This window comes from Lathamus discolor, chromosome 16 (assembly GCF_037157495.1).
Source record: "Lathamus discolor isolate bLatDis1 chromosome 16, bLatDis1.hap1, whole genome shotgun sequence".
Lineage (NCBI taxonomy): Eukaryota > Metazoa > Chordata > Aves > Psittaciformes > Psittacidae > Lathamus > Lathamus discolor.
The window spans coordinates 6,606,332-6,629,116 of NC_088899.1; the positions used below are offsets into that span (position 1 = coordinate 6,606,332).

Consider the following 22,785-nt stretch of genomic DNA (forward strand, 5'->3'; position numbering starts at 1 on the left):
AGATGACCTGTTCTCACTTCTCCACATACCTCCTGGGGTAGGTAACGCCTTTTTCTGCTCCTGAGGGGGAGTCAAGTTCTCTGGCCACCACCTGAATTCCTTTGTGTAAATGCTCTTGTTGGGAAGAGGACAGAGATCGTGTTCCGTCTCAAATCTGCATTTGAGATGTTCTTGTTAAGAACAAGTATGTTTGGAATCAAGTTCTTTGCCTTTTGTAGTGAAGAGGAGCTCTTTGGCTGCTCATTTCACACTGCTATTCGAGACAAGGACACAGGCTGTAATAGTCTTACTAATTCTTCTGCCACCTAGAATCATGTGCTATCAGGGTTTTCAATAGAGGGAAGCAAGTGGGGAGAAGGACAGCAATTCATTTAATTTGATTCTGGTGCTACAACTATCTCTTCCCATCTAATTTATTTCTAGGGAAAAGAATGTAGTTTACCCTACTACTGTCTGGGCAGTGCAGCGTGGCTCTGACAGCTACTGCCAGAGATCATTCCCTGACACATAGCTGGCCCCTGCTTCTGTGCAACTGTGGTTCCCCTTGCTCAAGTCAGTGAGACAGGAGAGCTTGCTTTGGGCAATCTGGCTTGAGCCAGTCTGAAAGATGCTCCCCGCTCTAAGAACAAGTTCATACAACGGAGGGGTGTTCAGGTGTTTTTATTAAGAACAAAACTCTTCAGTTGTGACCAGCTCCTGGTGCAGGACTTTATTTTGCTTGCCACCAGTGTTCTGTTCGTCTGAAATCAAATGTAAAATGTGCAATAAATTATACTCAGCTGAAAAGCAGCCCACATTCCCTCTGCATCTGGAGGGTGCTCTTGAAAACCAAGTCCTGAGAGGTGAGGGTTGTGAGTTCTGTAGCACCCTGTCACGTCCTGCTGATGGACCTCTGTGATGGCTTGTGTGTGAAACAGCCGAGCTGGAACGAGAAACTCCTCTTTCATGTCCTCTCACTGCACGAAGTGTGTGGCCAAGAGCAAGAGGCAGCCTGTAGTGACGAGGACATGGCACAAGACTCCCAGGAGGACCGAGAGTTGTGTTTTGTATAAGCAAGCGCAAAATAGCGACAACACATTTACTGCTAATTACAAAGAGGAGTCTCAGCCTGGCCCTGTGTCTATCAGAGCACTGACAGAGAGGAGGGTTCTCATGGAAAAGGTTCGCACAATTAAACAATTGTCCCTGTTTCTGACAGCTTCCTGAGGTAGTTTCTGCTGTTACAAGTGTCTGCTTGCAGAGTCTGCATTAAAATGTAGAGAGACAGCGTTGTGATTCTGAAAGCTGCTTTGGTACTTGAGATGCCCCATGGTGTTTCTACACTTGAAAACTAACATTTCTGCGGGACAGAACACGTTGTTCCTTCTCCAGCCGTTATGTCCTGTAATAGAGAAGCATCTTCTGGTACAAACTGCAGGATGCCATAGAAAGGGAGGTGGCACATCCGCCTGTAACAGAGCCAGAACTGCTTCAGGTACCTGAACAAGGGGCAGGGAACACACGCTCATGTTTTCAGCCAGAGCCTCTGTGCAAGGGACAGATGAACCTTAACTTTGTACTTTGAACACCTGAATTTGCTGCTCTTGTTAAAGTAAAATCCCTCGCAATTAATACCAACAGGAGCCTTCCCCCATGCCCTGCTGAACATCACGAGCTGCAGCTTGCTTTGTCCTGCCAGATCATCCCCCAGGGATTCAGTTGTTGCTTTTCCCCTCCGCTCAGGTACCATGAGTGCCCTTCCCCACCCGTGAAGCTGCTGCAGCAGGTTTTCTGCAGCACTTCAAGCCCTCCTCACAGTGTTTGTAGCTGTAGAGCACAGCTGAGCTGTGCCCATGCGTGGAGTCTGCGGCCCATCCTGCCCATCTCCTGCTCAGAGCCAGGTCTGGGGTCGGTCTCCCCTGCTGAACGCACTCCAGCCACCTCCTCCTCCCCTCATTTCCTACCAGTGCACAGTTTTAAAGAGACTCTAAGAACAGCAACCACTGCTTTCACTACCACCATTTCTGCTCTCTGAGAAGCTGCCATTTTACAGCTGCAGCTCCTCTGGGGCCTCTGTTTAGCACAAGACTACAGACAGAATTAAAATAGAAGCTGTAACCAACCAGCGATTGGCTTCTACCATGATCCAGTGCCATTTCTGAAGAGTCAAGCCATCTTTTACCCTTGCCATGGTCTAAGGCTGCTGCTCTGAGCATGGCTGGCTGAGCATGTACAGGAGCTGAGGTGGTATCGGTACCCCCTGGGTGGTTTGGGGGCCTCAGTGCAGCCCCGTAGCAGGACCGCGGGCCGTCTCTCCCACAATCTACCTTGTAACAGAGCCTGTGCAAGGAGGGGTGGGGACACCCATCAGTACATGAGAGGTGTCTGCAGCACTTCCCATCCCTACCTGGCTCTGTGTACCGCTCAGGGAGGAGCGCTTGAGGCATCACGTCTTGCAGCCACCCGGCACAACTGCTCCACACACGGGTAAATCATAACAGCAGAGTCCTGAGTTCGGAATAAAACAGAATCATTGTTCACTTGTTTCACAGTTAAGAGAAAAAAAAAAAAAAACAGGGTTCATTAAAACAGTTTTAATGAAAAAATAAAGTTCTGAATTAGACTATAATTATACACGGCTGAAAGTGATCAACTAAAAGAATGGAGATGTTACTTGTTTGTTTCTCTCTGCTGATATTGTAACGTGCTGGACTTGTCAGACACCATCCAAGGGGATAAATCTGGAAAGGTAACAGAACAAGAGTCAGTCACATTGATCAGTATCGAACCTCAGGGGAAAAGAGCCAGTTCTCTTGGCAGTTCGCCTCTTCTCCCGTCGGAGCTCCAGGAACCCGTTCCACCGAGATCCGCTTGAGCTGCAGACACGCTGTAAACACAGAGATGGCAACTTTCAGAGCAGGTCCGACCCTCGTGCAGCTCGCGACCGGCATCGCCCAAAGCCTTTCTGTTGGCAGAGTGAAACCGCAGCATTCGAGAACTTTGGTTATTTTGCGGGCTGGAAAGAGCCGTCGGGGGCAAGTCTTTGGCAAACTCCTCGCTGGTTCCGTGCAGCTTCTGAAGAGCACCGCACCACGGTCGTAAGATCTCACAGGAGCTGGTTTCAGAACCCGCAGTCAGTCGGTGCAGCTTGGTGGAACGGGGTTTGGATGCAGAAGCAGGTCAGAAGCAGCTGGACATGGTGCAGTTCCTGTTCTGCCCCAGGCTGTCAGACCTTTGGCACCCCACACGGCACGGCTCCAGGGCGCTGTGGTGCTCCTCTGCCCACAGCTCTATGGCAGGCATCAGAAGAGGGAACCCGGCTCTGTGCTGGCGAGACCCCTGCTCAATACACACTGCTGGTCATAGAGGAACGGCACTGCCCTCTCGGCCTCGCCTACAGGCCTGACTCCCCGTCACGTTCCTCAACAGGATTCCCTTGGGAATCCCCAGGAAGTCCCGTCAAGGGCACTCTCCTGGACTCCCCCACACCGGCTGGATCTTCATTGCACTTCACCTTGCTACCTGCAGAGCTGCATTTGCTTTTATCTGCATCGTTTGCAACCGATAGGTTAAAGATTTGGGGGTTTTTGATTACAAATCCAGTCTCCAAAACCAAAAGTGAAAACAAAAGTCAGCTCAGCTGCAGTACTCGGATGGAAACGATCAAGTCCCAGAGCAGACCTGCCAGGTTCTAGGTTTACTATGGCCCCTTTTGCAGTCCATGTTTGAATTCTGGGCTGAGGAAGGGGAGAGTCATCGTTGCCCTAAAACAGCACCTTGAGAGTTTAACAAAGGGCCAGGGAACGGAGGAAACGGTCTCCCCCTTACATCGAGCTGATCATGCAAAACAAAGTCATGAGAAAGCACCATCAGAAGAGACCTTCTAGGGAGGAACCCGATGCTGCTGATCCCAAATGGAACTGGGCTGCTCTCTTCCTTCCAACCTGCCGGCCCCCGGCGCAGGACAAAGTCCCATTCTCACTCAGATGATGCCAAATCCCAGAACTCCCCTCTGCCTGAGCCTGGGGAGGAGGCAGCAGATCGGGACACATCAACACCCCTACAGAGCCTTAGAATATCTGAGACTGATACGTACAGACAAACGGGCAGGGATAATATTACACTGAAATTAAAACACATGGCCATTTACTTTTCAGACTCTTCACACAGACTCCCTCCTCTTCCCCCTCTCTTCGGAGAGCACAGAGGAGGTTTGCAGTCTCCCGATGGGATGAGAAAACGTACGTGGCAAAGGTGTCATACATTCCCCCATCACCCAATCCATGGTTGTAACCGGACAAAACCCCGCTTGGTCTGTCCTTGAGCTAATCCGTATCTAGCAGCAGTTGTGACCACTCGGCCTCTCCTCATCCCGGTCACCGCGGGCCGGCGGGCGGCCCCTCAGCCTGAGCAGCAGCAGTTCGGGGGAGCCCCCCGCCTCCCCCCCCGACCCCGGCACCGTCCAAACCCCCTTAGTCCAGAAAGCGCCGGCGTGAGCCCGTCCGGGAGCGGTTGGAACGGCGAATGTCAAACTTGGAGTCCCGGCACTTCTGGCAAATGTAGACCTCGGGGACGTTCGACTTGCGGATTTTGGCGCAGGAGAGGTGGATCCAGGTATGGCACTCGTTACACTCGATCATCGGCCGCCCCGCAAAGGGCTTCATGCAGAAGCAAGTGACCAGGTCCCACGAGTCGTCATCTGCAGAGAAACAGCGTTTTTAGCAGCCACCGCATCGCCCGCACAGGGAATTCACTCTCCTTTTACCTAAATTTACCCTAAATTAAGTACCTGGGCTTCAAAGACAGGCACTTTGCTCAATGGTTCCAGGTCTCTTGCACAGGAAGAGACTCTCAGCATACAAAGGAGGCTGTAATCCAGGAGGGGAGAAGCAGCTCCTTCTATAAAGCTGCAGCTTTTCACTTAGTTCATTACAAAAGCAGCCAACCAGCCCCTCCTTTCCCCCAAAGCCCCACTTGCCACTTCACTCAGCACCTCAGCATCATCCTCACCTTACAGGGAAGTACCCAAGGGAGCAGCAGCACCACCACCAACTGCCCCTCTGTGCACAGCCAGGCCACCTACCCGAATCCACCATGATGTCCTCGTCGTCGCCGGTGCCGTCCTCGTCCCGGAACACCACCTGCTTGCCCTGCCGGATGACCGTGCGCTTGCCCACGCTCTGGATCTGCACGGCCGGCTCGGGCGCGCCAGCGGGGCAGGACCCGCTGGAGGGGGTGTCAGAGTCCCACACCGAGCAGTGCTCGGCCGCTGACGGCGCATCGCCCTCGGACGAGGGGCTCATCGGCGTCTCTACATAAGAGTCCTCTGCCTCCAGCTCCAGCAGCTTCTCCTCGTAGTCCTCCTCTGCGGACACCTCCGTTTCCCTCCTCTTCAGCTTTTTCTTCTTCCTGATCTTATCGATTTGCTTTCGCTCGGGCAGGAAGTTGCCGGGTTTCGCCCGCTGGAACAGGGAACCGTACGGTTTCGCTCGCTTGAGCTGACTGAAGTTCTTCCTGTTCTTAGCGGGCAGGGACACGGAGGAGGGGATGTCATTGAACCGGGGATCCCAGCTATCGCTGTCAATCGTCCCTCCGGTGCTGTTGGGGGGGCTAGGGCTGTTCCGCAGCGGCGTTTCCTGCTCGAGGCCCGGATAAAAGCATTAACTCGGCGCCGATCGCTGCGCCCTTCCCCCGGGGCGCACGGCCCAGCGCGAGCTCCGGGGGATCCCCAGCCCGGCAGCGATCCGGCTCCGCGCTTCCCCCCCCCCCAGCTCCCTTTTGTTCCGCGGTGCCCCCGCAGAGGCCGGGTTCGTGGCGAGCCCCGCGGGTGCTGCCCCGGAGCGCGCTCACCTCCTGCGGGTACGGGATGTACCCGGCGTAGGCCAGGACGAAGGTGCAGAACTTGTTGAAGTCCTCCACGGTCCGGCGCCGCCGGGCGGCGGGGGAGAAGTCCTGCGGGGGGGGGGGGGGGGGGGGGGGTGTCAGCGCCGGCGCCTCCTCCCGTCGAGCCCGGCCCCGCGCCGCCGCTCCCGCACCGAGCCCCGCCCGCCGCCGCTCCCCGCGCCGCCCCACCCCCACCCCCCGCGGCGAGCGGCGGGGCCGGGCAGCGCCGGTACCGCCAACAACACCCCCACCCCCCCCGCCATAAACCCTGACCACCCCCCCCCCCGCACACAGCCCCCCCCCCCCCCCGCCCGCACCCCCGGTCCCGGGGCTGGACCGCAACCGCGCCGCCCCCCGCGGCCGCCCCGCCGCCAATCTTCGCCCCCACGGCCCAAGATGGCCCCGGCCCCGCGGAGGGGAGCGGGCACCGGTGGCCGGGGCTGGCGGTGGGAGATGCCCCCCCCCCCCCCCCCATCCCCGCCATCCCCTCCCGTTTCCCCCCGGGCCCCCCCCCTCACCTCCGGGGCGAACGGGGACGCGCAGGAGTCGGAGTCCATGTCCCGGCGCGGGCGGCGGAGGCGGGGCCAGGGCGGCGGCGGCAACCGGGCAGCGCCGACACCCGCGAGCCGCTCGGTACCGGCGGGAGGCGGCGAAGGGGGCGGCCGGGAGCCCGCGCGGGGCGCGCTGGGAGCCGTAGTCCGGGCGTGCGCAGTGGGGGGAGCGGGGGCCGCCGGGAGCGGGGCGGGGCCGGGCGGGGCGGCGGCGCTTCGGGAGGAGCGGAGCGGAGCGGAGGTGAGCGGAGCGCGGGGCTCCGGGGGTCCGGCTCTGGGGCGGGGGCCCGCGGCGCTGCGCGGCTCGGCGGGACGGGGAGCGCTCGGTACCGCGGAGCGGAGCGGCCGCCTCCTGAGACTCGGCCCCCGGGGCCTCCGCCCTCGGTAGCGAGCGGCCCCCGCCGGGAGCCTCAGTGCCTCCCGCAGCCCCCGCGGGGAGCGGCGGGGCTCGGCCCGAGCTGCGTGCGGCCGGGGCGGAGCGGTCGCGGGTGTGCGGGGAGAGCCGGGACGGGGCCCCGGGAAATGCGGCTCGACGGGCGGGGGGGCCGCTGCCAGCGCCGCTCGTTATGCAACTGCCGCTGCTCCGCACGGCGGGCGGCTCTGGGCTGCCGGCTCTCCCCTCGCCCCCACCACGGGCCGTTCATCCTGGCGGCGGGCGCCTCGCCGTTATCTACCCCCTTCCTTCCTGCCACCCGAGTGGCTCCGTGCGCGGTGACGCCGTGTGCTCTCCCCTAGGCATGGCGGCCAGCACCGGCACCAGCGGCGGGACGGCGGCGGCGGAGCCGGCACACGCGGTGTCGCTGCTGCGGGGCCTGAGCGCGCTGCGGGCGGAGCGGAGCCTGCTGGACGTGACGGTGGTGGCGGGCGGGCGCGAGTTCGGGGCGCACCGCGCCGTGCTGGCCGCCGCCTCGGGCTACTTCCGCGCCATGTTCGGCGGGGCGCTGCGGGAGGCGCGGGCCGAACGCGTGCGGCTGCACGGAGTGGAGCCCGAGTGCCTGGCGCGCCTGCTCGACTTCGCCTACACCGGCCGCGTCGGGCGGCTGGGCCCGGACATCGCCGAGCGCCTGCTGCGCGCCGCGGACCTGCTGCAGTTCCCCACCGTCAAGGAGGCCTGCGGCGCCTGGCTGGCGCGGCAGCTGGAGCCCGCCAACGCCTTGGACATGCAGGACTTCGCCGAAGCCTTCGCCTGCCCGGCGCTGGCGGCCGCGGCGCATCGCTTCGTGCTGCGGCACGTGGGGGAGCTGGGCGCGCAGCTGGAGCGGCTGCCGCTGCCGCGGCTCCTGTCCTACCTGCGGGACGACGGGCTCTGCGTCCCCAAGGAGGAGGCCGCCTTCCAGCTCGCGCTGCGCTGGGTGCGTGCGGACCCGGCCGCCCGCGCCCCGCTGCTGCCGCAGCTCCTGGCTCACGTCCGCCTGCCCTTCGTGCGCCGGTTCTACCTGCTGGCGCACGTGGAGGGCGAGCCGCTGGTGGCGCGCTGCCCGCCCTGCCTGCGCCTCCTGCAAGAGGCCCGCGACTTCCAGGCCGCCCGCCTCGACCGGCACGACCACGGCCTCTGCGCCCGCATGCGCCCGCGGCCCTCCACCGGCCTCGCCGAGATCCTCGTCCTGGTCGGCGGCTGCGACCGCGACTGCGACGAGCTCGTCACTGTCGACTGCTACAACCCGCGCACCGGGCACTGGCGCTACCTGGCCGAGTTCCCCGAGCACCTCGGAGGGGGCTACAGCGTGGCAGCGTTGGGCAATGACATCTACGTCACTGGTAAGGCGCCGGCGGTGGGGTTTCCGTTGGGAGCACGCGGGTTCTGGCACCAGATTTGGCTTTTCTCCGGACAGCGGAGACTTGGAGGCTCTGCTCTGGCTCCAGCCCCAAGGCGGGCGGAGGGGCTCCTGGAGTCGGTGCTGGATTTAGCAGCTGGTCTTAATCCAGGCGGTATTTTGTCATGAGTAATGCTCCCGAGCACGCAGGCAGCAGATCCTGCACTGGTGGGGCTCTGTCACCGCTCGCTCCGGGGGCGGCTCGGGAGGGTTTGGATTTCTCCCCATGAAGAAGGTGTTTGGGTGCAGAGCCCCGTGAATCACAGCCCAGGCGGGTGCTCGGGGCAGGGGTGTGTTGGAGCCCCCGGTGCCTCAGCCGGGCAGTGCCCGTGAGTCACACGGTGCCTTCCCCAGCACGAATCCTGCTCCCGCAGCCGCTGGGGCTGCGGTGCCTTGTCTCAAGGTGACCCGGCTGTGGAGATTTGGCTGCTCATCTGCATGGAGGTGCCTCCTTTGAGCTACATCCCCGCGGCAGCCGGAGCAAGCCAAGCCGGGAAGGCACCAGAGCAGCTTGCCCTGGGCGTGCAGGACAGGTCAGATGCAGGCAAACAGAAAACTGTGCTTTGGTCCTGAGCACAAAACAAGGCTCTGCTGAAGGCAGGGGTGTGTCAATGATGGGCTGCCACACGGTGTGTTTGGATGGATGCCCTTGGGAGCGATCCCAGGCAGGTCCAGAGGTGCTGATGCTGCCGGGAGCGTGGTGCTTTGGCAAGGGGGAATTTGGCTGCTCGGGTTAGTGTTGGTTCATAGCATCAGGCCGAGGGAGGGTTGGGAGGTCGGGCACGGGTGAGCGCTGCCTCTGCCGTGTCACTGGTGGAGCAGGGGTTGAAAAACAGGCGAGGAGACGGTCACTTAGCAGGATGTGAGCAGTCGAAGCTGGGCGAGTCGTTCTGAGTCATAGCCAGGGGACAGCGCAGGGGGAACCCTCCCTGGCTCGTTGGGAAGGAAACGGTGCGAAACCCCAGTTAAACCCTCACACTGCTGCGGTGCCCACGGCGCTCCCCTGCTCTGACACTTGTGCTGTGCCACAGGGGGGTCCGACGGGTCCAGGCTGTACGACTGCGTGTGGAGGTACAACTCCAGCGTGAACGAGTGGACGGAGGTGTCCCCCATGCTGAAGGCCAGGGAATACCACAGCTCCACGGTGCTGGATGGGCTGCTCTACGTCATCGCCTCGGACAGCACGGAGCGCTACGACCACGCGCTGGATAGCTGGGAGGCCCTGCAGCCCATGCTGTACCCCATGGACAACTGCTCCACCACGTCCTGCCGCGGCAAGCTGTTCGCCATCGGCTCCCTGGCTGGCAAAGAGTCCATGGTGATGCAGTGCTACGACCCCGACAGCGATCTCTGGACCCTCGTAAACTGCGGGCATCTTCCCCCCTGGTCCTTCGCCCCAAAGACGGTCACCCTCAATGGCCTCATGTACTTCATAAGGTGAGGAGTGGGAGTGGGAGCCTCCTTCCCTATGAGGCAAGACCAGGGTCTCCCTGAAAAACATGTTGTAAGAGGGAAGGGAAGGGTTGTAAGAGAGCCTTGCATTGCGAAGGCACAGCAGTGCCTCCCCTGATGGGTCTGTAAACCACTGCAGCTCTTTCCTCTTCTGTTGTAGACAGACCTCAAAGCACTGTGTTTAAACTGTGTAAAACCATCAGAACCTGACCCAGGGGCTGGGAACAGCCAGGTATAAATGGGGCTGAAGTCAGCAGCGCTGCTTGGAAATAGGCTTCTCTGTTTTCTTGGCTTCAGCCCCCCTTGTTGCTATAAATAAGCGAGCAAGCTCCAAGAAAACGTTAAGCTGGGCGCAGGAGAGGACGTCTTCCTTCTCAGCAGAGATAAGAGGCTGAAGATGAAATGATTGGTCACTATTTTTAAGCGCCGTTCCAAACTGGGGCCTAATTACCCATCCGAGGCTGTCCCGGTGGCACGAATGCTTCAGTTATCCACCTAATTAAAAATAAACGGGAAGGCATGCGAGCGCCGGAGCGTTTCATCCTGTCGTGCTGGCTTTGAGCAAGCAGAGAGCTCTGTGACGGCCTCCAGACACACTGCTCCGTGTTTAATCTCCTCTTGCTTTGCAGGAAGCAGCAACTTCCAGCCCAGACCTTGTATGTGACCCACTGGGGTCTCGGTTCCTGGCTGTTTGTTGGACTCACTTGGTGTTCAGCGAGCCCTGGTTGGGGTGGTTTGGGTGTTCAGGCACTTGGCACCTGCTGATTCTATGGCTTTTCCTTTTCCTTACCCATTTTAAAGCACCCCCTTGGGGGGATCACGCTGCCCGAATACCTCTCCTCTTGCGTCCTCCGCCCATCTAAATTTGGCATGGATGAAAACCCCAAGCAGGAGGATGCTGTTACTTGGAAGCACGTGGAGGCTTAAGCCTCTCCAGAATAGCAGTAACTTTGCTTCCAGGCCTGAGGCACTTGGCTGCGAAGCCAGATCAGCCCCTGAAGTGCTGACTTGCAGGGAGCTGGTCTGTGATGCACTGTTGATGCTGGTGCAAAAAACAGACCGGACTTGAGAACACCCTCGGGGCTGCGCAGTGATCTGGACCCAGCAAGAGGGGCCCATACTGGAGGCTGGGGTCTGCCTTGAGACCTGCCCCTTTGCTCTCGGATGCATGTGGTGCAATCTGCTCTCGGTAGCATTTCAGGCTGTTGAACTGGGCCTTGACAAGGCAGTAATGGAGGAATAATTCCGTGTTATCTCCCCCAGAGACGACTCGGCTGAGGTGGACGTTTACAACCCCGCGAAGAACGAATGGGATAAAATCCCGGCCATGCTTCAGGTAGGACACCTGCCAACCTCCCGGCTTAAAACCGGCTGCACTGCCAAAGTGCTCTTCGGCTTGTAACCCCTTGCCCATTACAGCGTATCAGAGTCACCTAGAAGTGATTGTGGCTGGGCGTTAAGCTGGTGAAGCTGGAAGCTCCGGCTCCTTGGGGTTTTGGGCAGCGCTGGTAGGTGCTGAGTACCGCAGCACTGTAGGACAGCACCAGCTCTGTCACCATCCCCCGGAGTGCCAGAACCCCCCTTGTGACCATGGGGTGTATTTGTGCTTGCCTCTAGGTCCACGTTGGGGGCAGCGTGGCCGTGCTCGGTGGGAAGCTCTACGTCTCTGGTGGCTACGACAACACCTTCGAGCTCTCGGATGTCCTGGAAGCCTATGACCCTGAGACACGAACATGGAGCGTGGTGGGCCGGCTCCCCGAGCCCATCTTCTGGCACGGCAGCGTCAGCATATTCCGGCAGTTCATGCCGGAGACCACGCAGGAGGACGATGCCATCACGCTGGACAACACCATCAACTTGAACAGGCAGCGCCAGAGCCTCCACAACCAGAACCTGAACGAGCTGCGTTAGCAGGGGACGGCGGCTCCAGGAACCAGAACCTGTGTTGCTTTGAGAGGCAAAACGGGGCTGGGAGACAAACCTGAACTGGGCATAGAGGGAAAGCTCTGATGTTTGCTGTGCTGCTCGGCCCTTCCCCGGGCGGGAGGAGGCTCCGGCTGCTCATAGAGACCCCGGAGCTGAACTCGAGCAATGCGGTCGCGTTGAACAGCATCGCAGCTCACGGCTTTCGGTCAGACACCTTTCACTGGGAGCCCCTGCTTCGTTTGCCACCAAACTTCTTCCTTCGGTTCCTTTCTAGAAGGGTCTGGTGGGGCAGGGATCTGGGCGCCCACCTCTGTTCTGTGCCTCGGAGGAGGGCAGGCTCCATGTGCATGTGGATAGAGGGGGGGAAAGGTCTTTCTCCGAGGAGCTGGAGGTCTGCCAGGGTGAGAGGCTGGTGTGAGAACGCGGAGCTCCCTCCCCTGTGGCCGTGCTCCTCGATTCCCTGTTCATTCCTTCGGGAGCAACGGGTGTGCCACGGCCAGGACCTCGCTGTGGCTGGGTTACGAAGCTTCAGCTTCCCTCGGAACTTCGGTTCTCCCTGTGTTTCGGGGGGGTTAAGTTGGAGCATTCAGACTCCTGCAGGTCTTTGTTTTCCAGCCCTCCTTAGCAAGGCGCTTTTCCTTCTCAGCAGACAAACCCTTATTTATCTTTTCATCCCATCCTGACAGCTCCATTGCTTCATTCCCAACCACCAGCTTAAGGGGAAGGGGAGCAGCAGGTCCTGCCCTTACCCAGCCCAAGGAGCTGGTGGCTGCTGCCCGCAGGAGGAGCCGTTCCCCCTTCCCCATGTGCCAGGGCTGAACTGGGGCAGGAAAACCTGCTGTTGCTGTTGGTTCTCCTGCGCCGAGCTCCGGGATGGGCTCCACGTAGCAAGGGTGAGTTCTGATTTCTTCACCCCCTCAAAGGAGCCCCGGTGGGGAACAGGCTTGCAGCCAATACCCTGACGCAGAATCACTGTCGAATCCATCCCCTTCCGTGAATGACCCCAGCGGACCTTCAGAGAGGTCCTGTGCCTGTCGTGCCTCCTGCTCGCAGCTCTCGGGATGTGAGCAATGGGAAAACGCTGCTGAGCTGTTTTGGCAGAGGTGCAGAGGTGCCTGGAGTGCTGTGGACTGAGCAGTAGGTACTTTAGGGTAGTGATTTCTTTTGTTTCCTCTTTTTGTTTGGGGTGTGCGGGGCTTTTTGGCCTAAGAGTTGCCTTTATCCTTGCCCAAGGGAGCTTGGGCTGGGTTCCTCCTTCTACCTTAGCTGAAGAGAAGCTGCCTGCAGTTTACTCATGGAATGTTTTGCGAACAAGCCAAGAGCCAAAGGCCAAGGCTCATCCTTCGGGAGAGCGGGGCTGGAGGCTGTGGCCGTTCCCCTCTTGTGCTTTCAACCAATAGAGAAAACACTTGCATTTGAACTTCCTTTGGAGATGGAAAGCGCCAGGGCCCCATCTCCACAGCATCAGCGGCTTCACAGCTTTAAAACGGATCTGGTTTGCCTTGAATGCAGTTTCATGCCTCATGTCCCGCTCCTCGGCTGCGGAGCTGGGAATGCCGCTGGTGAATCCCGGCTGTTCTCCATGTCTGGATCTTTGACAGTGCCTTGAAGCTGGATGGTGCCGTGGCAGCCTCTTGGATCGAAACCCTCCGGGCTGGAATGCAGGGACTTGGGGCATCTCCTTCCTTTCTGGCCACGTCCCCGCGGCACCACGCGGAACGTGCATTGCAGCCCCAAGTATTTATGCCCGACTATAAATAGAAGGCACTGTGTCTCGTGCTGCAGTGCTCGCTGCTGGACCTGCCTCCCCCCATTCCATTCCCCAACAGGCTCAACAGTTACGGAGCTGTATTTATTTGTTGCTAAAGCCCATTGTGTCCGGCTCTTGGAGTGCAGTTTAAACCCCGTCCTTTGAAACAAAGGCATCTCCGTTACAGATAATGTATTTTTATTCTCATAGTTTTAAATTTACTTGCAGCAGTCAAGTTAAATAAACCACCTTACGTGAACCTCGCGGTTGCCTTTGAGGGGAAGATGGTTGCAGTAGGGTTTTACTGGGATTCTCATTCCAGGCCCGGTGGTTAAGCTGGAGCCATTCTGTTGCCTTGATGTGGGGGAAAGGGGAGAGCGCGGCTGTGATTGTGGGCACATCCAATGACCTTCCCCCAGCCAGGGGCATGGTTCTCGGTGTCGCAGCGACCCTGGCTCATGGTGTTCCAAAGAGAAATCCCCACCCCTAAACGCAGGAGCGTGGAGCGCTGGCCGGCTCCAGCTCCTTCAGATAACTGAGCTGTTGGTGAACATGAAACACGATATCGGTGGTGAGAAGATGCCAGGCGTGCCTCGCCTTCAATGGGGCAAAGAAACAGCAGTTATCAGAAGTGCAACAAAACGAAGTGAAAGAAGGCACAGGGCTAAGGAGGAGACAGTCCTTTGGGAAGTGTTTCAGGAAAGGGCAGAGCCGTGCTCTGGGGAAGGTAAGCTTTAATCACGAGCTCAAAGGCAAGGGCTGAGCAGCAGCCGCCCCTCCGGCCGCACTGAGATCCCACTGGCAGCCGGTTCACAGTTACACAGAGCACCGTGGCTCGCAGCGTGTGTGCGTTAGTTAAGGAGCCACGCGGGGTGGCTTCATCTGGCACCGGATTAGAGCTTCCCTCCCGCCGCCGGGGCTGGGAGGTGCGCGCGGAAGGGGCGGATGCCCAGCTCCGGGAGAACGAACGTGGCGGAGAGCGGCTCCAGCCCAAGCTGCCCTGTGCCGGGGTCCCGCTATGTGCCACAGCCCTCGGGAACTGTCGTCGTCAGGATCAGCGCCTGCTCCATCACATCCGCTGGGGAGAAGTTCTCGTTGGAGCAGAGTCTCTGCACGGGGACGTCCTCGGGCAGGGCGCCGCGGGACAGCGACTCCACAATCACCTCGGCCGAGCCCACGTCCAGCTCCGGTGGCGGCTGCAGTGCCAACACCACGGCCTTCTCGTCCTCGATGACCAGGTTCCGCAGCTTCCGCTGCCGCGGGTTGTAGTTCTCCACGCGGTCGTGGATCTCCATGTGGCGCCTCAGGTGAGCCTGCGGAGGGACAGGGACACGGTGAGGGGCACAGGGAGTGCCGGCTCCGACCCTGGAGCAGGGGGGCCCGTACCTGCCGCGTGAACTTGTATCCACACTCGGTGCACTCGAACTTCCTCATGCCCCTGTGCCGGCGGACGTGGACGCGGAGCTGCTCAACGGCTGCAGGGGAAGCGAGAGCCCGTCGGCAACGGCTCGTGGTGACCCTGACCCGCACCGCTCCGATGGGCCACGCGTGCGTGCCCCGTGCCCGGCCGTTACCTTTGAAGGTCTTGCTGCAGATCTGGCAGAAGTGGGGCCGCCCCTCCTGGTGCCGGCTGGCCACGTGCCTCAGCAGCGGCCCCTTCTCCGTGAAGCGCTGCTCGCAGAACTCGCAGCCGAAGGGGCGCTCCCCGGTGTGGGTCCGGTTGTGCTTGTCCAGGCTCGCTGCCACGCGCGGGGGAGACAGGGGAGAGCTCTGCATCAGTGCCTCCAGAATGGGGCATGCGCGGCGCAGGCGGTGCGCGCCGGGCCACTGAGGGAGGCTCGGAAGGGGAGAGCTCGGGTTTCAATCCATCAAAGGATCAATATCGTGATCCTTTGTGCCGTGAGGGGAACGGAGGTAACGGGAACGTGCCTTCCCCCGTGCCAGCACGCGCTTGGTGCTCGGCACCACCAGCACGCCCGGGGGTACCTTGTGTCCGGAAGGTCTTGCCGCAGAGGTGGCACTGGAAGGGCTTCTCGCCCGTGTGCGTGCGCAGGTGCATGTTGAGGTTGGCTTTCTGGGTGAAGGCGTGGTGGCAGAACTCGCAGACGTAGGGCCGCTCGTTCCTGCGGGCAGGGAGGTGGCACCGTCAGCCCCGCGGGCACCTCCTGCTGCTGCCGCTCCCCCAGCGCTCCCCGAAGTAAATCCTGCTCCAACCCCTCGCAATCCAAAGCATTCTGGAGGCCCACAAGTGCTGCTCTGCTGCCAAACTGGAGCCTCCCGCCCCTTGGGCGTTATAAGCAGCCCAGGAACCAGAACACCGAGGATGAGTGTGGAGAGCAGCCGCTGGTGCACGCTTCCCACTTCAGCAACACGAATTAGCCAGGCTGAGGAGCTGCAGTCACCGCCTGTGCCACTGCGGTTGTCCGCTCAGCGCGGGCTCACTCACGTCCTACCTGTGCTTGGCCTTGATGTGCATCTGCAGGCCGTTGCGACTCGAGGCCCTGTGCCCGCACTCCTCGCACACAAACAGCTTCTCTCCCCGGTGCTTGAAGGCCTCGTGCAGGCGCAGCTCTGTCCGAGACAGAAAGCACTTGGAGCAGGTCGAGCACTGCAAGGCCACAGGAGAGCGCACAGGGGTTAGGCACCGCGCCCGCCGTGGGCCCGGGTCTGTCCGCCAAAGGAATGGAGGGGAGCTCCTGTACCAAACCCACTGCTCCCAGGAGCTCTGTAACGCCCTGCCTCGCTGAACAGAGCCAGACAGGGCACTGGGGCCGCTCTCCAACCCTGAGCATGGGACAGCTCCCTCCCGGATACCCACCGCTGCCTGCCCCCCTTACCGCGTGGGGCTTCGGCGCGCCGTGCAGCTTTATCATGTGGCTCTGCAGGTCCTTCTTCTGCATGAACTGCTGGGCGCAGGAGGAGCACTGCAAGACAGCAGAGGAGGCTCAGCTCCCAGCTGCCCCCAACAGCCACGTCAGCACGAGGAGAGGAGCGGCACGGCACCAGCACAGCGGGCAGGGGAGCGCTGTTCCGACCCAGGATCCCTGGTAAGGCCACACACAGTGCCTGGGTTTGGTGCCTCCCCGCAGCACGTTCCAGCTCACAGATGGGAAATGACCCTTAGGGAGCCGCTGCGGAGCAGGCAAGGACGTTTGGGTGCCCCACACCGCAAAGATTGGCCCCTCTTCCTCCGCACCCGCGCCTGGCAGTGTCTGTAGGGATGCTGGCGGCAGGCACTGCTGACCTTGTACGGCATGTCCCCCGTGTGTGACACCATGTGCAGCCGCAGCTCCATCCGCCTCTTGAACACCTCCTGGCACACTGAACACGTGAAAGCCTGTAAGAGACAGGGAGGCATCAGCTTCCATGGAACCAGGCAGCCCACAGCTTGGCACAGGGTGCTGGGGCCAGGTTGCGAGGTTTCACCCGCATCCATAGGATCTGGATCTTTCAAGGTGCAAACAGAACTGTATGGGAGAGCAGCTGCAAGCCGCTGCCATGTCATCAGCAGTGGATGTGGGGGTCCTGGCTGTGGGATGTGTGGGGTGCAGGGGCAATGTGGGGTTTTGGGTTGGCAGCTGAGTGTGATGTGGGCTGTGGCAGGCCCCAGCTCCAGCCCTGCACAACAGCAGCCATCTCCCAGCCCTCCGGTGGCAGCTTCCCGGTGTACCTGCTCGGATCGGTTCATGCAGTTCCTGGCTTCGTGTTCCAGGAGGTTTTCTTTCCTAAAGTAACATTTGCCACACTTGGAACACTCAAACGGCTTCTCTCCAGTGTGTTTCCTAGGGGGAATACAACCGGAGAGCATCCGTCACGGCAGGGAGGCGCAAAGAGGCCTGGTGAGGACACGGGTAAGAAGTGGGAATGGGGAGGGGATGTCCAGGTGGCTTTTAGGCCCCTTCCCCAGTGCCAGTATTCAGTCACCCCAAATCTGCCTTTTACCCCCCGTTTGCTGGTCCCGGTGGAGCGCAGTCAAGCTGTCGGTGCCCGCTGCGCCGCCACCTCTTTCACGGGGCTCCTCAGGAGCCGGAGCTCCTGCCCTCTCTGCACGCACCCCCTTTGCTCTCCGTTACCATTTCCGACGCTCCCGTGCTCCCCACATCCCGGGCACATTCCCCCACTGCTGCTCCTGACAGCACAGCAGGGTGATTTGCCATCGCCCCCCCGCACCGTCTGTGGGCCGGGGCTGCTCGGCCCCTGTTTGGACACGGGTTCCCCCCCCTCCAGCTCACAGCAACCCTCCCCAGGGCAGGGGCACCCCCGGGGCAGAGCTGTCCGGACGGGGCGGCGCGGGTCCCTGCGCACGGCGGCGCCGGGAAGGAGGAGCCGGGCCGTTACCTGTTGTGCACTTTCAGGTAGTATTTGCTGAGGAAGGTTTTGTGACACGTGGGGCACTCAACCGGCACCGCTGCCCCTCTGCCGCTCCCCGCCGTCCCCGCCGAAGGGGGGCTCCTTTTGCCCCGCAGCGCCTTCTTCTCGGGCACGGACTCGCCGCCGCCGCCGCCGCCGCCCGCAGCCGCCTCCTCCGGGGCCGCGGGGGTGCCCTGCGATGGAACCGGCGGCGTCACCGCGCCTGCCCCGCGGGGCGCCCCCCGTGCCCCGTCCCCTTCACGCACCGCGGGGCGGGGCGCGGCGCGGCGGGGCCGCTGCCGGGGCGCGCTGGGGCGGAAGGCGCGGCACAGGGCCACGGCGTCGGGCACGCCGAGCTGCTCGGCCGCGGCCAGCAGGCGGGCGCGGTTGTGCGCGGTGAGCGCCAGGCGCCCGGTGTAGAAGAAGTCGAGGAGCAGCTGGAAGGTGTCGGCGAGGCCGTCGGGCAGCGCCACGGGGCCGCCGGGCCCGCGGGCGCGGAAGAAGCGGGAGCAGCTGGCGAGCACGGGCCAGTGCGCGCGGAACTCCCGGCCGCCCACCCCCAGCGTGGCGTCGCAGAAGAGCCCCGCGGCGCGCTGCCGGTTCAGCTCCCGCAGCACCCGCACGCTGTGCGCCGCGGCCGCCGCCATGGCAGCGCGCCGGATGTGACGCGCCGGCGGGGCCCGCGGAGGGCCGGTCAGGCCGCGGCCAGGCGGCGGGTGTAGCGCTGGATCGCCTCCTGGAAGTGCTCGGGCGTGTTTTGGTGCGGGCGCAGGAGGATGACGAAGGCCTTCGGGAGGAAGAAGCCGGCGAGCAGCGCGGCCACGGTGCAGAGCGTGCTGAGCGCCTGCACCGCCGCCTGCTCGCGGCCGGAGAAGGCGTCCTGCGTGCAGAGGAAGACGGCGGAGCCCGCGAGGTGCAGCAGCAGGCTGCAGGTGAGGCACTTGGCCTCGCTGTAGCTGGCGGGCAGGTCCTTGCCCGCGTAGCTGAGCGCGAAGCAGGCGGCGCTGAGCAGCACGGTGTAGGCGGTGGTGGCCTGGCCCAGCGCCGGGCTCGGCACGCACTCCAGCAGCACCCGCTTCGCGCTGATGCCGTAGTTCCTGTGCGGCGCCGAGGGCTCGGCGGCCTCCAGCGCCAGGCACAGCACGGCCTGGCCCAGCGCGCTGCCGGCCACGAACAGCACCGGGCCCCGGCGCCGCAGCCACGCCTCGTAGAGAGCCGGCCAGCGCGCGTTCAGCTTGAAGATGCAGACGATCTGGAAGGAGCGTGTGGCCACGCACGAGAGGAACACGGTGAGGCTGATGACGTAGAGGGGGTGCTGCAGCAGGCACGTGTGCTGGGTGGGCTTCCCGAAGTAGCCCAAGAGGCTGCTGCAGGCGCAGGCCAGAGCGCCCAGCATGAGGAAGCACATCTTGCCCCCCGCAGACTTGACCACCGGCGTGGAGGCGTTCAGGGCGAAGAGCACGGCCAGCCCTGCCATGAGCAGCATGAGGAGGGCGGTGGGGATCAGCAGTGCCAAGGACATGGCCCCGGACCAGGACAGGAACTCGACGGTGCGGTTGAAGCAGACCTCGCTCCGCTCTGGAGCCCACTCGTCCAACCCGCAGTGCTGGCAGCTGTAGAGGTCTGCGGAGGACGGGAGCGGTGACAGAGGCACCTCGCCCAGCACGGACCCCGGTAAGAGATGCGCTGCGGTGGAGCACCCTGCGCTCAGGCTCCCTGGGAGAGCTGCTTGCTCCTCATGTCCTCCTGTGGGTGCCTCCCGGCCTTGAGGAGCAGGGGGATCTCTTCCCAAGAGACCCCCCAATGGACTTCCCAAGAGTCTATTGCCTGGGCTAAGGGGCACAAGTCCCGCAGGAGCTCAGCAGTGAGCCGAGGCTGAGGGGCATGAGGGCTGTGGGTGGGAAGGGGCTCGTGTGCCCAGCAGTAACCTGTAAAGGGTCTGCAGCAGCCCCCCTCCCGCAGGCTGGGCTATGGGGCAGTTCCAGCTGGCCATGTCTGGGGGCTCTCTGCTCCCACCGTTACCTGCACCCAGCCATTTCCACCCCGCATTAGCCCAAGTGTGTGCCAGAGCTGCGGGCAGACGAGCTGCCAGCAAGGGGGTTGTCGCTGCGGCTGCTGACTCCAAGAGAGGAGATTCCTGCCACCCGGCCCGGGCAGGGGACATTTCCATGGGGCAGCCGCTGCCGACCGCGGTGCGGAAGCCCCGAGTGCCATCTGCGGCACAGAGGCACCCACTGGGTCCGATTTCCCTCCCGGAGGATGCGGTGCAGGAAGCAGCTGCCGGGCCGGATGTGCCTGGGCCCAGCCCTGGCTCTGCTGCCCGCCTGCGCTCCCCTGCGGGCAGCGCTCTCAGGAAGGGCTGGGCACGGGCTTTGCGTGCCCGTGGGTAAGCAAATGGGAGTGCGACCAACTCCGTCAGCCGAGTTCACTGACTACAGGGAGCAAGAGCAGGAGGGAAGGGACTGGGGGCCAGTGAGATGGAAGCAAGGAGCCGACGGGAGGAGAGCCCAGTAGGAAGGAAGGGGAGAGAGCAGCCCCCCGGGGTGCACTGACCGGATCTGTTCAGGAAGGTTCCTGCTGGACAGGCCACGCAGCTGAAGCAGCATCGGTGGCGGTTCATCTGCAGCCGCCTCTCCCCGGGTGGACAGGGCTCAGTGCACATCGAGGTGGGAGCCTGTCAGGGGCATGGCAGGCAAGCGGGGTGAGCAGTGGGACACCCCCTGAGCTCCCCGTGTTGTACCTCTTACAGAGATGGTGCGAAATGAGTAGGAGGGCTTGTGGTTTGTGTGCCCTGCTTGATTTCTGCAAGGACGGAAGCTGATGCTCAGAACACAAACTGCCCCCATACCACCTCTGTCTGCCCTCGCTTTTGTGCTGCTATGGGGGAATGCCCCAGAACGGGTGGTGCTGGGGACGTAGTTGGCTTGGCAGGAAGCAATAAATAAGATCTGGATGCAGATGGTACCTGGCCATCTTCTGTGTGCCACAGGAGTTTGTCACTGTCAATGCTCAGCCTGTCAGGGTTCACGTGGAAGCCTCCTATCACAGCAGAGGCCCAGCTTGGGCCGCTCCAGTTCCACATGACGATGTCATAGCCTTGACGAATGTCCCCACTGGCATCAAAAGAGATGTGGCTCTTGTACAGGGTGAAGTTCACTTGCTTGATCTTTTGTAGGAGCTGCAGAACAAGAGTCAGAGGGGAGGAGAGCCTTGTCTGGGAGGGAGGCGTGCTAGAGGGCCCTCCTCTGCTCTGGCTCCTCTTTGCAGTCCCCAACAGAAAGACCCTTCCAGGTTTCTGCGAGGGGCTGCTGGTAGGAACAGAAGTGATGTAGGGCAGGGTCTGGGTCCAGGTCCATACTGCTGTGATGCTGATGAGCAGCCGAAGCCACAGCGCTCTTCAGCTGGGGCATGGGCATTTCAGAGGGACAAAACAACCCCGGGCACAGGAGAGAATCCTTCCCTGGGCGCAAGGATCCTCATGGATCCTCTCCTACAGGGACTATCATTCCTTATGTTGCTCTTACCTGCCAGGGATACACTGGGCCCTTGGTGCACATCCCCGAGGCGCAGCCCAGCAGGTCGTGGAGGCCGTGGGCCACGGCATACACAGCCGAGTACACGCGGAAGGAGGACTGAGCATCGTACGTGCTGTGGGCAGCAGTGAGCCAGCGGCAGCCGGTGCAGGGCTGGGTGCTCCCTTCGCTCACCTCCGTGCTGCCGGCACACTCAGCCTCAGCGCCTTCCTCTGCCGTCTTCCATGATTCAAAGCGTTCCAGCATCGTGGACTCTGCCTTCTCAATTGACATCGCAATGACCGAGCCGATGCTCCGGATGCCAGGCACCTGCCAGATGGCCTGGGCTAGCACCCAGTCTTGGGAGCCCACCCACACCATGCCCGTGACGTTCCTCTTGACCACCACCTCAAAGAAAGAGCGGGCACTTGGTGCGCTGGAAAAGACGATGGTGACGTTGACCCTGGCTTCCACGAGGATCCTGACCAGGTTGTGGAGCTCTGGGCTGCTCGCATCCTTGTTGGCAGGGATGGTGCCTCGGTAAGCAACACAGATGTCACTCGTAGTCAGCAGGCTGTAGAGGGCTTCCAAGGTAGCCCTGCTGTAGGTATCGTTGCTGCCCAGCAGCACGACCCACGTCCACCCGAAGTGCTGCAGCAGCTGGAAGATGGCTTTCACTTGCTGCCTGTCACTGGGGATGGTGCGCAGGAACGAGGGGTAGAACCGCTTCAGGCTGAGCGTCTCCAAGGAGGCTTCGTAGCTGATCTGCAAAAGGAGCCAGGAGCAAGCGGGTTGTGCTTCCCCATGCGGCGACACCCAGAGAGACTGAAGAGACCTGGGGCTGGGCAGACAGCGGATCCGGAGCTGGGCTCGACCCAGCCACAGCACCGGGGCCAGCACGCATGGAGGGGCTGTATCCAGCTCATCTCCAACCCCATCCTCCCACAGAACCCCTCCTCAGGATCCCTTTTCTTCCCCGGCCACACTTACCAATGGCACGAGGAAGAGGCCGAGCACGGACGCAGTGGTGAGGGCAAGCTGGGAGTCGTCCGGCCCGATGACAGCCACGGCGTGGGGCTCATAGCAGAGGAAGGAGGGGGGCACCTCGACCTCCTGCCCTCCTTTCCGCACCAGGGCTCGCAGCGTGGCGTGGAGGTTGGCGGGCTGCGAGCAGGTGGCGTGGATGTCGTAGCCCAAGGTGACGTTGGGGAGCAGGGCGCTGGAGTTGTTGATCTCCTCCAGGGCGAAGCGCATGGTCTGGGCCAGGCAGGACGCGTGGCTGGGGCAGGAGGCGGCGGAGCTGTGCGAACGCAAGCGGTGCTTAGGGAGGGGATGCGGGGCGGCGGCGGGGGGGGGCGGTGAAGGGCACTCACGGGTCGCAGCCGTGCCCCAGCGGCCGCGCCGCGCTGCGGGGCGCGGGGCCGCGCAGCGGGAAGAGCCCGGCCAGGCGGTAGTCACCGCGGCTGGCGGCGGCGGCGGCGGCCGCGCACAGGCACAGCAGCGCCGGCAGCGGCATGGCGGGGCGGCGCCGGGCGCCGGGCGGCGCTTCTTAACGGGGCGGGCGGCGC

The 22,785-nt window shown here is 62.0% G+C and overlaps 3 protein-coding genes across 12 annotated transcripts; 1 reads left to right on the plus strand and 2 right to left on the minus strand.

Moving 5' to 3' along the window:
• Positions 1–644: 644 nt before the first annotated feature.
• On the minus strand, positions 645–6,543 carry PHF13 (PHD finger protein 13). Of its 6 annotated transcripts, none has more exons than XM_065696640.1 (7): positions 6,381–6,543; positions 5,830–5,931; positions 5,063–5,615; positions 2,654–4,678; positions 2,387–2,487; positions 1,336–1,381; positions 645–1,243 (listed from the first exon to the last, which is right to left on the minus strand). In XM_065696640.1, the coding sequence occupies exons 1-4, from the start codon at positions 6,417–6,419 to the stop codon at positions 4,452–4,454; spliced, it is 921 nt and encodes a 306-aa protein (XP_065552712.1). In that variant the 5' UTR covers positions 6,420–6,543; the 3' UTR covers positions 645–1,243; positions 1,336–1,381; positions 2,387–2,487; positions 2,654–4,451. The 6 variants fall into 6 exon arrangements, with proteins under 6 accessions (XP_065552712.1, XP_065552711.1, XP_065552709.1 ...); XM_065696639.1 differs by having other exon boundaries at positions 1,336–1,448; XM_065696637.1 differs by having other exon boundaries at positions 645–1,448; positions 2,769–4,678.
• Positions 6,544–6,601: 58 nt separating this feature from the next.
• Positions 6,602–12,541, plus strand: KLHL21 (kelch like family member 21). Of its 3 annotated transcripts, XM_065696633.1 has the most exons (5): positions 6,602–6,654; positions 7,149–8,171; positions 9,259–9,664; positions 10,943–11,015; positions 11,297–12,541. In XM_065696633.1, exons 2-5 carry the CDS (start codon positions 7,151–7,153, stop codon positions 11,588–11,590), a joined length of 1,794 nt encoding a protein of 597 aa, XP_065552705.1. In that variant the 5' UTR covers positions 6,602–6,654; positions 7,149–7,150; the 3' UTR covers positions 11,591–12,541. The 3 variants fall into 3 exon arrangements, with proteins under 3 accessions (XP_065552705.1, XP_065552706.1, XP_065552704.1); XM_065696632.1 differs by lacking the exon at positions 6,602–6,654 and having other exon boundaries at positions 6,704–8,171; XM_065696634.1 differs by lacking the exons at positions 6,602–6,654; positions 10,943–11,015; positions 11,297–12,541 and adding an exon at positions 9,840–10,931 and having other exon boundaries at positions 6,684–8,171.
• Positions 12,542–13,532: 991 nt separating this feature from the next.
• Positions 13,533–22,766, minus strand: LOC136022838 (telomere zinc finger-associated protein-like). 3 transcript variants are annotated; one of them, XM_065696644.1, is made up of 11 exons: positions 20,671–20,758; positions 20,259–20,379; positions 17,694–19,328; positions 17,026–17,137; positions 16,600–16,692; positions 16,193–16,279; positions 15,809–15,963; positions 15,342–15,478; positions 14,930–15,094; positions 14,742–14,830; positions 13,533–14,668 (listed from the first exon to the last, which is right to left on the minus strand). In XM_065696644.1, exons 2-11 carry the CDS (start codon positions 20,309–20,311, stop codon positions 14,372–14,374), a joined length of 2,823 nt encoding a protein of 940 aa, XP_065552716.1. In that variant the 5' UTR covers positions 20,312–20,379; positions 20,671–20,758; the 3' UTR covers positions 13,533–14,371. The 3 variants fall into 3 exon arrangements, 2 of the variants coding, with proteins under 2 accessions (XP_065552716.1, XP_065552717.1); XR_010616346.1 differs by lacking the exon at positions 13,533–14,668 and having other exon boundaries at positions 14,743–14,830; positions 15,809–15,926; XM_065696645.1 differs by lacking the exons at positions 13,533–14,668; positions 14,742–14,830; positions 14,930–15,094; ... (3 more) ...; positions 16,600–16,692; positions 17,026–17,137 and adding exons at positions 21,230–21,982; positions 22,208–22,517; positions 22,591–22,766 and having other exon boundaries at positions 18,298–19,328; positions 20,671–20,883.
• Between the last annotated feature and the right edge of the window lie 19 nt (positions 22,767–22,785).

Coding starts and splice junctions, on each gene's coding strand:
- PHF13 (XM_065696637.1), bottom strand. CDS start 6,419: ATGGACTCCGACTCCTGCGCGTCCCCGTTCGCCCCGGAG. Junction 5,616..5,829: donor ACATCCCGTACCCGCAGGAG/GTGAGCGCGCTC, acceptor GGCCTCGAGCAG/GAAACGCCGCTGCGGAACAG. Junction 4,679..5,062: donor GGACATCATGGTGGATTCGG/GTAGGTGGCCTG, acceptor GTTTCTCTGCAG/ATGACGACTCGTGGGACCTG.
- KLHL21 (XM_065696632.1), top strand. CDS start 6,980: ATGCAACTGCCGCTGCTCCGCACGGCGGGCGGCTCTGGGCTGCCGGCT. Junction 8,172..9,258: donor CAATGACATCTACGTCACTG/GTAAGGCGCCGG, acceptor GCTGTGCCACAG/GGGGGTCCGACGGGTCCAGG. Junction 9,665..10,942: donor GGCCTCATGTACTTCATAAG/GTGAGGAGTGGG, acceptor TATCTCCCCCAG/AGACGACTCGGCTGAGGTGG.
- LOC136022838 (XM_065696644.1), bottom strand. CDS start 20,311: ATGCTGCTTCAGCTGCGTGGCCTGTCCAGCAGGAACCTTCCTGAACAG. Junction 16,280..16,599: donor CGGGGGACATGCCGTACAAG/GTCAGCAGTGCC, acceptor GCTGTCTTGCAG/TGCTCCTCCTGCGCCCAGCA. Junction 14,831..14,929: donor CTGCAGCAAGACCTTCAAAG/GTAACGGCCGGG, acceptor CTTCCCCTGCAG/CCGTTGAGCAGCTCCGCGTC.